General features: G+C 43.4%; 1 protein-coding gene across 2 annotated transcripts in view; it reads left to right on the top strand.

Moving 5' to 3' along the window:
* Positions 1–16,338, top strand: part of msh3 (mutS homolog 3 (E. coli)) — a 105,550-nt gene that overhangs the window by 30,595 nt on the left and 58,617 nt on the right. For both annotated transcript variants that reach the window (XM_041900515.2, XM_041900514.2), the window contains exons 13-14: positions 999–1,131; positions 13,411–13,598. In XM_041900515.2, coding sequence (XP_041756449.2) covers positions 999–1,131; positions 13,411–13,598 — 321 coding nt within the window. The remainder of the gene's footprint in view (positions 1–998; positions 1,132–13,410; positions 13,599–16,338) is intronic.

The following is a 16,338-nucleotide window of genomic DNA, read 5'->3' as shown; positions in this document are numbered from 1 at the left end:
TCTTGCTGTGAGATGTTACCCCACTCTTCCACCAAGGCACCTGCAAGTCCCGGACATTTCTGGGGGGAATGACCCTAGCCGTCACCCTCAGATCCAACAGGTCCCAGACGTGCTCAATGGGATCGAGATCCGGGCTCTTCGCTTGGCCATGGCAGAACACTGACATTCCTGTCTTGCAGGAAATCACGCACAGAACGAGCAGTATGGCTGGTGGCATTGTCATGCTGGATGGTCATGTCAGGATGAGCCTGCAGGAAGGGTACCACATGAGGGAGGAGGATGTCTTCCCTGTAAAGCACAGCGTTGAGATTGCCTGCAATGACAACAAGCTCAGTCCGATGATGCTGTGACACACCGCCCCGGACCATGACGGACCCTCCACCTCCATATCGATCCCGCTCCAGAGTACAGGCCTCGGTGTACTGCTCATTCCTTCGGCGATAAATGCGAATCCGACCATCACCCCTGGTGAGACAAAACTGCGACTCGTCAGTGAAGAGCACTTGCCAGTCCTGTCTGGTCCAGCGACGGTGGGTTTGTGCCCATAGACGACGTTGTTGCTGGTGATGCCTACAAGCCCCCAGTCCAGCCTCGCTCAGCCTATTGCGGACAGTCTGAGCACTGATGGAGGGATTGTGCGTTCCTGGTGTAACTCGGGCAGTTGTTGTTGCCATCCTGTACCTGTCCCGCAGGTGTGATGTTCGGGTGTACTGATCCTGTGCAGGTGTTGTTACACGTGGTCTGCCACTGCGAGGACGATCAGCTGTCCGTCCTGTCTCCCTGTAGCGCTGTCTTAGGCGTCTCAGAGTACAGACATTGCAATTTATTTCCCTGGCCACATCTACAGTCCTCATGCCTCCTTGTAGCATGCCTAAGGCACATTCATGCAGATGAGCAGGGACCCTGGTGTTTTTCAGAGTCAGTAGAAAGGCCTCTTTAGTGTCTTAAGTTTTCATAACTGTGACCTTAATTTTGTAACTGTGACCCCACCCCCCCAGGTCTATTTGTGAGAGACAGGGTGCTGTATGTGAGATCCTGGAGTCTGATTCCGTCACCCTGCCCTCCGTTAGAGCCCTGCTCTTCCGACTGCCGGACCTGGAGAGAGGAGTCTGTAGCATTTACCACAAGAAGGTACACAAACATCAAACACTCACAAATCAAATACGCACACGCATGCACACACAGGGTCTAGGAGCAGTGGCCTCACTCAACGATTAAACGAGTGACCACTCTAACAATGGAAATGCATGTCCTCGATGTTTGAAGGCAGGCGAGATCAGGTGGGACCATTCTAGCCAGTAAGAGGGCAGATACGCGTGTGAACAGGCACAAGTAGGTTGTTTATCTCAATGTTGCTGGAATACTACGTGCATCTACTTAAATCAGTACATTTGTAACAGCCTAAACATTACAAAACTTCTATTCGATCAAATAAGCCTCACGTAATTCGATACTCTCTCATAGACCTCCATACAAAAAAGGGGTTATCAAATCAAATCAACTTTTATTTGTCACATGCGCCGAATACAACAGGTGTAGACCTTACAGTGAAATGCTTACTTACAAGCCTTTAACCAACAATGCAGTTTTAAGAAAGAATACACAAAAAAATAGAATATATAATAATACAAAATAAAAGTAACAAATAATTAAAGAGCAGCAGTAAAATAACAATAGCGAGGCTATATACAGGGGGTACCGGTACCGAGTCAATGTGCGGGGGCACTGGTTAGTCGAGGTAATTGGGGTAATATGTACATGTAGGTAGAGTTATTAAAGTGACTATGCATAGATAATAAACAGAGTAGCAGCAGCGTAAAAGAGGGGTGGTACCGCTGGCCGTGCGGTAGCAGAGAGAACAGTCAATGACTAGGGTGGCTAGAGTCTTTTACAATTTTTAGGACCTTCCTCTGACACCGCCTGGATGGCAGGAAGCTTGGCCCCAGTGATGTACTGGGCCGTACGCACTACCCTCTGTAGTGCCTTGCGGTCGGAGGCCGAGCAGTTGCCATACCAGGCAGTGATGCAACCAGTCAAGATGCTCTCGATGGTGCAGCTGTAGAACCTTTTGAGGATCTGAGGACCCATGCCAAATATTTTCAGTCTCTTTAGGGGGAATAGGTTTTGTCGTGCCCTCTTCACGACTGTCTTGGTGTGCTTGGACCATTTTAGTTTGTTGGTGATGTGGACACCAAGGAACTTGAAGCTCTCAACCTGCTCCACTACAGCCCCGTCGATGAGAAAGAGGGCGTGCTCTGTCCTCTTCTTTTTCCTGTAGTCCACAATCATCTCCTTTGTCTTGATCGCGTTGAGAGGTTGTTGTCCTGGCACCACACGTCCTGGTCTCTGACCTCCTCGCTATAGGTTGTCTCGTAGTTGTCAGTGATCAGGCCTACCACTGTTGTGTCATCGGCAAACTTAATGATGGTGTTGGAGTCGTACCTGGCCATGCAGTCATGAGTGAACAGGGAGTACAGGAGGGGACTGAGCACACACCCCTGAGGGGCCCCCGTGTTGAGAATCAGCGTGGCAGATGTGTTGTTACCTACCCTTACCACCTGGGGGCGGCCCGTCAGGAAGTACAGGATCCAGTTGCAGAGGGAGGTGTTTGGTCCCAGGGTCCTTAGCTTAGTGATGAACTTTGAGGGCACTTTGGTGTTGAACGCTGAGCTGTAGTCAATGAATAGCATTCTCACATAGGTGTTCCTTTTGTCCAGGTGTGAAAGGGCAGTGCGGAGTGCAATAAAGATTGCATCATCTGTGGATCTGTTGGGGCGATATGCAAATTGGAGTGGGTCTAGGGTTTCTGGGATAATGGTGTTGATGTGAGCCATGACCAACCTTTCAAAGCACTTCATGGCTACAGACGTGAGTGCTACGGGTCGGTAGTAATTTAGGAAGGTTACCTTAGTGTTCTTGGGCACAGGGACTATGGTGGTCTGCTTGAAACATGTTGGTATTACAGACTCAGACAGGGAGAGGTTGAAAATGTCAGTGAAGACACTTGCCAGTTGGTCAGCGCATGCTCAGAGTACACGTCCTGGTAATCCGTCTGGCCCTGCGGCCTTGTGAATGTTGACATCCTTGGAGAGCTCTTGGGTCTTGGCCATGGTGGAGAGTCTGGAATCTGATTGATTGATTGCTTCTGTGGACAGGTGTCTTTTATACAGGTAACAAGCTGAGATTAGGAGCACTCCCTTTAAGAGTGTGCTCCTAATCTCAGCTCGTTACCTGTATAAAAGACACCTGGGAGCCAGAAATCTTTCTGATTGAGAGGGTGTCAAATACTTATTTCCCTCATTAAAATGCAAATCAATTTATAACATTTTTGACATGCGTTTTTCTGGATTTTTTTGTTGTTATTCTGTCTCTCACTGTTCAACTAAACCTACCATTACAATTATAGACTGATCATTTCTTTGTCAGTGGGCAAACGTACAAAATCAGCAGGGGATCAAATACTTTTTTTCCCTCACTGTACGTACTGTCACTGTGGGGACGACGTCATCGATGCACTTATTGATGAAGCCAGTGACTGATGTGGTGTACTCATCAATGCCATTGGAAGAATCCCGGAACATATTCCAGTCTCTACTAGCAAAACAGTCCTGTAGCTTAGCATCTGCTTCATCTGACCACTTTTTATATTGACCGTGTCAATGGTGCTTCCTGCTGTAGTTGCTGTTTGTAAGCAGGAATCATGAGGATGGTCATATTTTTCAAATGGAGGGCGAGCCAGAGCTTTGTACACGTCTCTGTGTGTAGAGTAAAGGTGGTCTAGAGTTTTTTTCCCTCTGGTTGCACATTTAACATGCTGGTAGAAATGAGGTAAAACTGATTTAAATTTCCCTGCATTAAAGTCCTCGGCCACTAGGAGCGCCGCCTCTGGATGAGCGTTTTCCTGTTTGCTTATGGCCGTATACTGTTCATTGAGTGCGGTCTTAGTGCCAGCATCGGTTTGTGGTGGTAAATAGACAGCTACGAAAAATATAGCTGAAAACTCTCTTGGTAGATAGTGTGGTCTACAATTTATCATGAGATACTCTACCTCAGGCGAGCAAAACCTTGAGACTTCCTTACATATCGTGCACCAACTGTTGTTTACAAATATACATAGACCACCACCCCTTGTCTTACCAGAGGCTGCTGTTCTATCCTGCCGATACAGTGTATAACCCACCAGCTGTATGTTATTCATGTCATCGTTCAGCCACGACTCTGTGAAACATAAGATATTACAGTTTATAATGTCCTGTTGGTAGGATATTCGTGCCTGTAGGTCGTCCATTTTATTATCAAGTGATTGTAGGTTTGCAAATAGTATCGATGGCAAAAGCAGATTAGCCACTCGTCGCCGGCTCCTTACCAGTCACCCCGATCTCCTTCCGCGATATCTCATTTTCTTTCTACTGCGAATGACGGGGATGAGGGCCCTGTCGGGTGTCTGGAGCAAATTCCTCTCGTCCGACTCATTAAAGAAAAATTGTTTGTCCAGTTCAAGGTGAGTAATCGCTGTTCTGATGTCCAGAAGCTCTTTTCGGTCATAAGAGACGGTAGCAGCAACATTATGTACAAAATAAGTTACAACAATGCGAAAAAACACACAAAATAGCGCGGTTGGTTAAGAGTCCATAAAACGGCAGCCATCCCTTCCGGCGCCATCACTATTATCTCACGTGGACAGGTTTTGGGCAGAGCACATCCTCTCGCTTCACCTCTTCCTCTCTGCCTCACTATCATATCTCCCACCCTCCCAGTATGACATTGTCTCCTTTCTTCCTCAAGCTGTATTCAAATGTCAGGACAGAGAGTTTTCATCAGTGTGTGCTTATTTGATGTTGAACCTTGCTCTTGTCCACAGTGTCATTTTCTCAGCTTGCACACTTGCATCAAAATCTGCTGAAAGTTTCATCCTCACAGTGATTGGTTAGAAGTTTTCTGTAAACTATTCCCTCCTCCCTACACACATTAATTGTCATATTTTGCGGTCTGTAGATGGATGAGTTGTGTAATGGACTGCTTCTCTATTTGCATAATGGATAGAGGAAATGGAATGGTTATGGTAGCAGGCTCTCAACCATAAAAACCACGTCACACGACCCAATTCCGGAGAACCATTAAAACTGTGACACTCATTAACCCTGGATTTTTATTCATTTAGCAGACGCTCTTATCCAGAGCGACTTACAGGAGCCATTATAAAAGTCAATATTATCTATAACGCCACTTCCCTCCAATAACAGTAATACACCACTGACATACAGGTCACTGAATCAATAAAACTGTAGTATCTATAATGATAAAAGATAGGACATTTTGAAAACATACACTGCCTTCAGAAAGTATTCACACCCCTTGACTTTTTCCACATTTTGTTGTTACAGCCTGAATTTAAAATGGATTACATTTATACTTTTTGTTACTAGCCTACACACAATACCCCATAATGTCAAAGTGGAATTATATTTTTCAAATGTTTTACAAGTTAGTAAAGAATGAGAAAAGTATTCAACCTCTGTTATGGCAAGCCTAAATACGTTCAGGAACAAAAACGTGCTTCACAAGTCACATAATAAGTTGCATGTGTGCAATAATTGTGTTTTAACATGATTTTTGAATGACTACCTCATCTCTGTACCCCACACATACAATTATCTGTAAGGTCCCTCAGTCAAGCAGTGAATTTCAAACACAGATTCAACCACAAAGACCGGAGAGGTTTTCCAATGCTTTGCAAAGAAGGGCACCTATTGGTAGATGGGTAAAAACACAAAAAGCAGACATAGAATATCCCTTTGAGCATGTTGAAGTTATTAAGTAGACTTTGGATGGTGTATCAATACACCCAGTCACTACCAAAGATACAGGCGTCCTTCCTAACTCAGTTGCCGGAGAGGAAGGAAACAGCTCAAGGATTTCACCATGAGGCCAATGGTGACTTTAAAACAGTTAAAGGGTTGAATGGCTGTGATAGGAGAAAACAACATTGTAGTTTCTCCACAATACTAACCTAATTGACAGAGTGACAAGAAGGAAGCCTGTACAGAATAAAAATATTCCAAAACATGCATCTAAAGTAATACTGAATAATTTTTTTATGAAAGAATGGCAAATGTTGCAGAATCCAGGTGTGGAAAGCACTTAGAGACTTACCCAGAAAGAGTCTCAGCTGTAATTGCTGCCAAATGTGATTCTAACATGTATTAACTCAGGGGGTTGAATGCTTATCTAATCAAGATATAATTAGTGTTTTTATTTTTCATAAATGTTTTACAAATATTATAATTTTACTTCCACATTACAGAGTATTTTGTGTAGATCGTTGACAAAAAAAATACAATTAAATCCATTTTAATCCCACTTTGTAACACAACAAAATGTGGAAAAAGTCAAGGGGTGTGAATACTTTCTAAAGGCATTGTATGTCAGATAATGGTGATTTATAGATGTAGATGCTGCTGGTCTTTGAGTGTTAATGAAGTAGTAGATTGGCTTTTAACATCTGTGTGATTGAACTCAGGTTAGTGTGACCAACTCAGTGGCCTTGTGGTTAGTGTGGCCGCCCTGAGATTGGAAGTTTCGGAATTCGATCCCCGGCCAAATCATATCCCCGGTAATATCTGACATCCAAACGGGTACTATGTTGAAGTTTGAACAGGTCAGATAAAACCTACCCAATTATGGTCTCCCCATCAAAGGACCGAGGCTGCCGTCTACCAAAAGCATCTCCAGTCTCCATCTGTAGAAGTAGCCAGAGTTGAGGCAGATTTCATCAGTGACACATGGAATGAAAAGGGTGTTGCTATTACTGGACATTTTGTGCTGGACTGTATTATTAGTAATCATCTCATTGTGGATGTGTTAAGTGCCAGGTCTCTCTGCATCTCATGCATCTGTGAATACATACACACAGTCACTGTTCTATTACCAATGGCAGTTAGGGATAGGTGAACAGCGCCGGAGAAGATGGCTGCCGTTTTACAGCCCTCTAACCAATTGTACTATTATGTGTGTTTTTCTGCGTTATTTGTAATTTATTTTGTACATAATGTTTCTGCCATCGTCTCTTATAACCAAAAAGAGCTTCTGGATATCAGGACAGCGATTACTCACCTCGTATTGGACGAAGATTTTTTCTTCAACGAGGCGGCCGCAAAGGATATCATACAGACACCCGACAAGGCCCAAATCCCCGTCATTCGCGTGAAGAAGAGACGGAGATATCGTGGACGCAGATCGGGGTGCCTTGTAAGGATCCGACGGCGAGCGAGTAAACTGCCTCTTCCATCAATCCTATTAGCCAACGTTCAATCTTTTGAAAATAAAGTGGACGACTTAAGATTACGGTTATCCTACCAACGGGACATTAAAAACTGTAATATATTATGTTTCACCGAGTCGTGGCTGAACGAGCGACAATGATAACATTCAGCTAGCAGGCTATACGCTACATCGGCAGGACAGAACGGCTGACTCCGGTAAGACAAGGGGTGGCGGTCTGTGTATATTTGTAAACAACAGCTGGTGCACAAAACCAAATACTAAGGAAGTCTCGAGGTTTTGCTCGCCTGAGGTAGAGTATCTTATGATAAGCTGTAGACCACACTATTTACCAAGAGAGTTTTCATCTATATTTTTCATAGCTGTCTATTTACCACCACAAACCAATGCTGGCATTAAGATTGCACTGAATGAGTTGTACAAGGCCATTAATCAACAGGAAAACGCTCATCCAGATGCAGCGCTCCTAGTGGCCGGAGACTTTAATGCAGGGAAACTTAAATTTGTTCTACCTAATTTCTACCAGCATGTTAAATGTGCAACCAGAGGGAAAAAAACTCTAGACCACCTTTACTCCACACACAGAGACGCATACAAAGCTCTCCCTCGCCCTCCATTTGGCAAATCTGACCATAACTCTATCCTCCTGATTCCTGCTTATAAGCAAAAACTAAAGCAGGAAGCACCAGTGACTCGGTTAATAAAAAAGTGGTCAGATGACGCAGATGCTAAGCTACAGGACTCTTTTGCTAGCACAGACTGGAACATGTTCCGGGATTCTTCAGACAGCATTGAGGAGGACACCACATCAGTCACTGGCTTCATCAATAAGTGCATCGATGATGTCGTCCCCACAGTGACCGTACGTACATACCCCAACCAGAAGCCATGGATTACAGGAAACATCCGCACTGAGCTAAAGGGTAGAGCTGCCGCTTTCAAGGAACGGGACTCTAACCCGGACGCTTATAAGAAATCCCGCTATGACCTCCGACGAACCATCAAACAGGCAAAGAGTCAATACAGGTCTAAGATTGAATCGTACTACACTGGCTCTGACGCTCGTCGGATGTGGCAGGGCTTGAAAACTATTACAGACTACAAAGGGAAGCACAGCCGCGAGCTGCCCAGTGACACAAGCCTACCAGACGAGCTAAACCACTTCTATGCTCGCCTGAGGCAAGCAACACTGAAGCATGCATGAGAGCACCAGCTGTTCCGGATGACTGTGATCACGCTCTCCGTAGCCGATGTGAGTAAGACTTTTAAGCAGGTCAACATTCACAAGGCCGCAGGGCCAGACGGATTACCAGGACGTGTACTCCGAGCATGTGCTGACCAACTGGCAAGTGTCTTTACTGACATTTTCAACATGTCCCTGACTGAGTCTGTAATACCAACATGTTTCAAGCAGACCACCATAGTCCCCGTGCCCAAGGACTCTAAGAGAACCTGCCTAAATGACTACCGACCCGTAGCACTGACGTCTGTAGCCATGAAGTGCTTTGAAAGGCTGGTCATGGCTCACATCAACAGCATTATCCCAGAAACCCTAGACCCACTCCAATTTGCATACCGCCCCAACAGATCCACAGATGATGCAATCTCTATTGCACTCCACACTGCCCTTTCCCACCTGGACAAGAGGAACACCTACGTGAGAATGTTATTCATTGACTACAGCTCATCATTCAACACCATAGTGCACTCTAAGCTCATCACTAAGCTAAGGATCCTGGGACTAAACACCTCCCTCTGCAACTGGATCCTGGACTTCCTGACGGGCCGCCCCCAGGTGGTAAGGGTAGGTAACAACACATCTGCCACACTGATCCTCAACACGGGGGCCCCTCAGGGGTGCGTGTTCAGTCCCCTCCTGTACTCTCTGTTCACCCATGACTGCATGGCCAGGCACGACTCCAACACCATCATTAAGTTTGCCGACGACACAACAGTGGTAGGCCTGATCACCGACAACGATGAGACAGCCTATAGGGAGGAGGTCAGAGATCTGGCCGTGTGGTGCCAGGACAACAACCTCTCCCTCAACGTGACCAAGACAAAGGAGATGATTGTGGACTACAGGAAAAAAAGAGGACTGAGCACGCCCCCATTCTCATCGACGGGGCTGTAGTGGAACAGGTTGAGAGCTTCAAGTTCCTTGGTGTCCACATCACCAACGAACTATCATGGTCCAAACACACCAAGACAGTTGTGAAGAGGGCACGACAAAGCCTATTCCCCCTCAGGAGACTAAAAGATTTGGCATGGGTCCTCAGATCCTCAAAAAATTCTACAGCTGCACCATCGAGAGCATCCTGACTGGTTGCATCACCGCCTGGTATGGCAACTGCTTGGCCTCCGACCGCAAGGCACTACAGAGGGTAGTGCGTACGGCCCAGTACATCACTGGGGCAAAGCTTCCTGCCATCCAGGACCTCTATACCAGGCGGTGTCAGAGGAAGGCCCTCAAAATTGTCAAAGACTCCAGCCACCCTAGTCATAGACTGTTCTCTCTGCTACCGCACGGCAAGCGGTACCGGAGTGCCAAGTCTAGGTCCAAAAGACTTCTCAACAGCTTCTACCCCCAAGCCATAAGACTCCTGAACAGCTAATCATGGCTACCCGGACTATTTGCACTGCCCCCCCACCCCATCCTTTTTACGCTGCTGCTACTCTGTTAAGTATTTATGCATAGTCACTTTAACTCTACCCACATGTACATATTACCTCAACTACCTCAACTAGCCGGTGCCCCCGCACATTGACTCTGCAACGGTACCCCCCTGTATATACAGTGGGGAAAAAAAGTATTTAGTCAGCCACCAATTGTGCAAGTTCTCCCACTTAAAAAGATGAGAGAGGCCTGTAATTTTCATCATAGGTACACGTCAACTATGACAGACAAATTGAGCATTTTTTTTCCAGAAAATCACATTGTAGGATTTTTTATGAATTTATTTGCAAATTATGGTGGAAAATAAGTATTTGGTCACCTACAAACAAGCAAGATTTCTGGCTCTCACAGACCTGTAACTTCTTCTTTAAGAGGCTCCTCTGTCCTCCACTAGTTACCTGTATTAATGGCACCTGTTTGAACTTGTTATCAGTATAAAAGACACCTGTCCACAACCTCAAACAGTCACACTCCAAACTCCACTGTGGCCAAGACCAAAGAGCTGTCAAAGGACACCAGAAACAAAATTGTAGACCTGCACCAGGCTGGGAAGACTGAATCTGCAATAGGTAAGCAGCTTGGTTTGAAGAAATCAACTGTGGGAGCAATTATTAGGAAATGGAAGACATACAAGACCACTGATAATCTCCCTCGATCTGGGGCTACACGCAAGATCTCACCCCGTGGGGGTCAAAATGATCACAAGAACGGTGAGCAAAAATCCCAGAACCACACAGGGGGGACCTCGTGAATGACCTGCAGAGAGCTGGGACCAAAGTAACAAAGCCTACCATCAGTAACACACTACGCCGCCAGGGACTCAAATCCTGCAGTGCCAGACATGTCCCCCTGCTTAAGCCAGTACATGTCCAGGCCCGTCTGAAGTTTGCTAGAGTGCATTTGGATGATCCAGAAGAGGATTGGGAGAATGTCATATGGTCAGATGAAACCAAAATAGAACTTTTGGGTAAAAACTCAACTCGTCGTGTTTGGAGGACAAAGAATGCTGAGTTGCATCCAAAGAACACCATACCTACTGTGAAGCATGGGGGTGGAAACATCATGCTTTGGGTCTGTTTTTCTGCAAAGGGACCAGGACGACTGATCCGTGTAAAGGAAAGAATAAATGGGGCCATGTATCGTGAGATTTTGAGTGAAAACCTCCTTCCATCAGCAAGGGCATTGAAGATGAAACGTGGCTGGGTCTTTCAGCATGACAATGATCCCAAACACACCGCCCGGGCAACGAAGGAGTGGCTTCGTAAGAAGCATTTCAAGGTCCTGGAGTGGCCTAGCCAGTCTCCAGATCTCAACCCCATAGAAAATCTTTGGAGGGAGTTGAAAGTACGTGTTGCCCAGCGACAGCCCCAAAACATCACTGCTCTAGAGGAGATCTGCATGGAGGAATGGGCCAAAATACCAGCAACAGTGTGTGAAAACCTTGTGAAGACTTACAGAAAACGTTTGACCTGTGTCATTGCCAACAAAGGGTATATAACAAAGTATTGAGAAACTTTTGTTATTGACCAAATACTTATTTTCCACCATAATTTGCAAATAAATTCATTAAAAATCCTACAATGTGATTTTCTGGATTATTTTTTCTCATCTTATCTGTCATAGTTGACGTGTACCTATGATGAAAATTACAGGCCTCTCTCATCTTTTTAAGTGGGAGAACTTGCACAATTGGTGGCTGACTAAATACTTTTTTCCCCCACTGTATAGCCTCCCTACTGTCACTTTATTTTTCTTCTGCTCTTTTTTTTTCCTCAACACTTTTTTTTGTTGTTGGTTTATTTTTACTTTTTTTGTTTAAAATAAATGCACTGTTGGTTAAGGGCTGTAAGTAAGCATTTCACTGTAATGTCTGCACCTGTTGTATTCGGCGCATGTGACCAATAAAATTTGATTTGACTTGATTTGATATCTGATATACAAACGGGTACTATGTTGAAGTTTGAACAGGTCAGACTTAACCTCCTAATTCTGTTCTCCCCATCGACGACCATTGGTGAGCAGGCTAGAGGTGTGCTGGAGGTGAGGTCTTTGTCATAGCCCCATTGATGGGCATAGCAGTGTAGCTCAGCGCCTGGCCCCTCATCAAAGATACTGGTTGGACACACACACACACACACACACACACAAAAATATGTTATCAATGGTGGTTAGCATTAGCCTGGTGGAACCAACCTGATTGCTGCATTCACCTTTCTATTTCGCTTCAGATATCATCAAATGTGAAGTGAAATAGAATGGTGAACACCGTTATCAGGCTGGTTCCACCAGACTAGGTATGCCCTGGACATTATGCATCTAAGATGGCGCTTGTAACGCCAGGGTAGTGGGTTCGATCCCCGGGACCACCCATACGTAAAAATGTATGCGCACATGACTGTAAGTCGCTTTGGATAAAAGCGTCTGCTAAATGGCATATTATATTATTATTATTATAGTCAGCCACCAATTGTGCAAGTTCTCCCACTTAAAAAGACGAGAGAGGCCTGTAATTTTCAGATTATTTTCTCCAGAAAATCACATTGTAGGATTTTTAATGAATTTACTTGCAAATTATGGTGGAAAATAAGTATTTGGTCAATAACAAAAGTTTCTCAATACTTTGTTATATACCCTTTATACCCATATACTTATGTAAATGTGATATTTCAGATTATTATAATTTTTGCAGAAATTTCTAAATACCAGTTTTTTGCTTTGTCATTATGGGGTATTTAGTGTAGATTGAAGAGGAGAAAAAACAATTGAATCCATTTTAGAATAAGGCTGTAACATAACGTGGAAAAAGTCAAGGGGTCTGAATACTTTCCGAATGTGCTGTAATTGTAATCCAAACCCAACCTTCATTTACTTGTTGTGTTGCACTGAGGTTCCAAACTCCATTTTAGATTAGACTAACTTTATTACCAAAATTATCCTATTACACTTTTATAGTCAATTTCGACACTAGAATAAATGTTTCTGACTTATATTGATGTCACATAGGCCGTTTTCAAAGGGAGGGTTATATACTTACTTTACATATTAATGTGTGTGTCCGAAGTCCTACTTTACACCTTCCGCTTCAATCGAACATCTGCTCCCGTCCGCACAGGGTTCTGCGTCTGCACACCTCCTAGGAAAAGTGTCCTGCTGACATGTGTGGAGGGTAGCGGACACTCAATATTGCATCATTTCATTCGAGCCGACCTAACAGCGCGGAAGTGAAAGGTGTAAATTAGGCTTAAGAGCTGTCGTATCAGTACTAGATGAGAGTGAGGAATTTACACCCCCCCCACACACACACACACACTCTTGTTTTAGTCCCTGATCTAATTTATACATTCTTAGTTATGTTAATGATATTACCTCACCACAGGGGAATATAGGAAAGATGAATTTAGTTTTAATATCAAATGCACACATTGCATTCTAATGACGCGTGTGTGTTCCAGTGTTCCACCCAGGAGTTCTACCTCATCAGCAGCAGTCTTTGTCGGCTGGGGGTGGAACTACAGGCTCTGCTCCTATCCATCCAATCACAGCTCAGCTCCGCTCTGCTCCGAGGGCTCCTATTGGACACACCTGAACTGCTGGCTCCTGCTCACAACTTCCTCAAAGTCCTCAACGAGAAAGCAGCCAAGTGAGTCACCACAGTATTTGTGTGTGTGTGTGTTAGGCTTGGGCGGTATACTGTATACTGGGGTATTTGGAAATAGCCACGGGATGGTTTTTCAATACCGCTGAAACTATTTATTTGAAGTTTTTCAATACATTTTAATATTTGTAGCTACTTTTTAAGTAAATACCTGAAGTCAACTTGTGCAATACGTTAGGAGATAAAGCAGATCGCGTTGATCATTTCACCTCCCACATTATTTAACATTATTATCAAGCTTACCGTAGTTCCCCAGAACATTTGAACCAGTCATGTGCTTGTATGTAAATAGCACAACGGAAGAAAGCGGTAGCAGGTTTAAAGTCAAGTGTTTTTTTTGCTTTAGTAGAGTGATCAGGGGCGTGCAACTATAGTTTTCCTTCACATAAAATACATTAGTGCAACACATTCAGCAGAAAATGACGCTATTTGGCTGGCAGCCACACAAGTAAATGAGTTTAAAATTTAAAGTATTTTTTGCAAAAACGCTACATGGCCATCATATTTCTAATGTTTACCATAGAAAGAATGTAGCCAGCTGCATTTCCTAATGTATTGCTTAAAGTTAATCTTGCATTTTACCTGAGAAAAGTAGGCTACACCAAGAAAAGTAACCACACATCAGTCAAAGCCCTTACTGCTAATTGGGCGAGCTTAGTGGTTAAGAGCGTAGTGCCAGTAGCCGAAAGGTCGCTGGTTCTAATCCCAGAGCCGACTAGGTGAAAAATCTGTCTGTGCCCTTGAGCAAGGCACTTAACCCTAATTGCTCCTGTAAGTCGCTCTGGATAAGAGCGTCTGCTAAATGACTAAAATGTAAATGTAATAGAATGTCCGTTTGTGAATTCTCTGAGTGGAGAATCAAATCAATCTTTATTTATAGAGCACATTTCAGACATGAAATGCAACAAAATGTGCTTTACAGGAAAAAACTAACAAAAACAATGAAAATATAAACGGAAATATTTACTAGACAACAAACATAAGAGGATAAAAAACTAGATAATAACAATGAAACTGAACGATTAAAAAGCACACTAAGGAAAGCAAAAGCTAAAAAGGTGTGTTTTAAAAATGTCCACTGTTTTGGCCCCACTCAGGCAGGCTATTCCAGAGGCTGGGGGCATAGTAACGAAAGGCTGCCTCTCCATGCCTCTTGGTCCTAGGCTTTAGGATAGTTAAAAGGCCAGTGCCAGAGGACCTGAGGGACCTACTGGGTACATAACTTAAAAGCATGTCCTACATTAATTGGGGTGCACAATCGTGGATTGATTTAAAAACCAATGGAAGAATCTTAAAATGAATTCTAAAACTGACAAGCATCCAGTGCAGAGACCTTAAAACCGGTGTTGTGTGTGCTCTCGGTCTGGTATTGGTCAGTACACGTGCTACAGCATTCTGTATGTTTTGACCAATGGCTTTCTTGGGTAGACCAGACAGGAGAGCATTACAGTAGTCAAGCCTGTAATAAAAGCATGGATGAGTCTCTCTGTATCAGCCTGAGAGAGAAACATCAGCACCTTGGCAATATTCCTCAGGTGGTAAAAAGCTATTCATAATGTGTGATTCGAAATTGAGTTCAGAATCTAAAATAACACTCTTACTGAATTTCCACGTTGGCAAGGATATTGGAAATGTAATCAAAGCCTATTGGATATTAATTTATTTTTAACTAGGACAAAGGAATTTATAACTGACTTTTTCCGACATAACATAGGTACAGCAAATCCCCTTATTGAATGGGACACCTTTAAATGTGCCTTTAGAGGGCATGCAATTCAGTACTCATCTCGAAAACAAAAGCAATTTAGGTCAAAAGAGTTTATACTAAAAAAAGGAAATAGAAAGTCTAACAGAACAGATAGATGGCAATAAAAACTGTAACATATAGGCTCAGAATAAATTAGAGGAAAAACAAAAAGAAATGGAGAAACTTATTCAAGAAAGATCAAGTGTAATATATTAAACTGGATGGAATATGGGGAAAAATGCACCAAATTATTTTTTAATCTTCAACATAGGAATGCTACCAAAAATAATTTAATGAAACTGGTTACAATTGACGGAATAACCCATGATTCACCAAATTATATTTTGAAGGAGGAAACAAGGTACTTTAAGCATATGTTTTTGTTACAGTCGCCTCCATCTCCTTGAACTGAAGCTAATTGTAGAGATTGTTTTTCTATTGATAATGTAAAATTAACAGCCATACAGAAAGACTAATATGAAGGTGAAATTACAGAGGAGGAACTTCTGGATGCAATTAAAGACTTTAAGTCTGGGAAAACTCCAGGGTTGGATGGCATACCAGTCGAGGTATACCAAACCTTTTTTGATATACTAAGAGGAATGTTATTAGCATGTTTTAACCACTCCTATGTAAATGGTAGATTATCTGACACTCAAGAAGGTCTGATCTCATTATTACTGAAACAGGATACAAGTGGAAAATATAAAGATCCAGTCCATTTAAAAAATTGGAGGCCCCTTACACCAGTGTTGTGATGCAAAAAATCATAGCAAAATGTATAGCACATAGAATTAAAAAGGTATTGTCGGATATTATTAATTCTAATCAGACAGGTTTTTTACATGGAAGATACATTGGAGATAATATAAGGGAAACAATAGAACATTATGGAAAATATGAGAAACCAGGCCTGCTATTCATAGCAGACTTCGAAAAGGCATTTGATAAAGTACGACTGGGGTTTATATATAAATG

This window comes from Coregonus clupeaformis, chromosome 16, assembly GCF_020615455.1.
Source record: "Coregonus clupeaformis isolate EN_2021a chromosome 16, ASM2061545v1, whole genome shotgun sequence".
NCBI lineage: Eukaryota > Metazoa > Chordata > Actinopteri > Salmoniformes > Salmonidae > Coregonus > Coregonus clupeaformis.
This window is presented reverse-complemented; position numbering and strand designations above follow the sequence as displayed.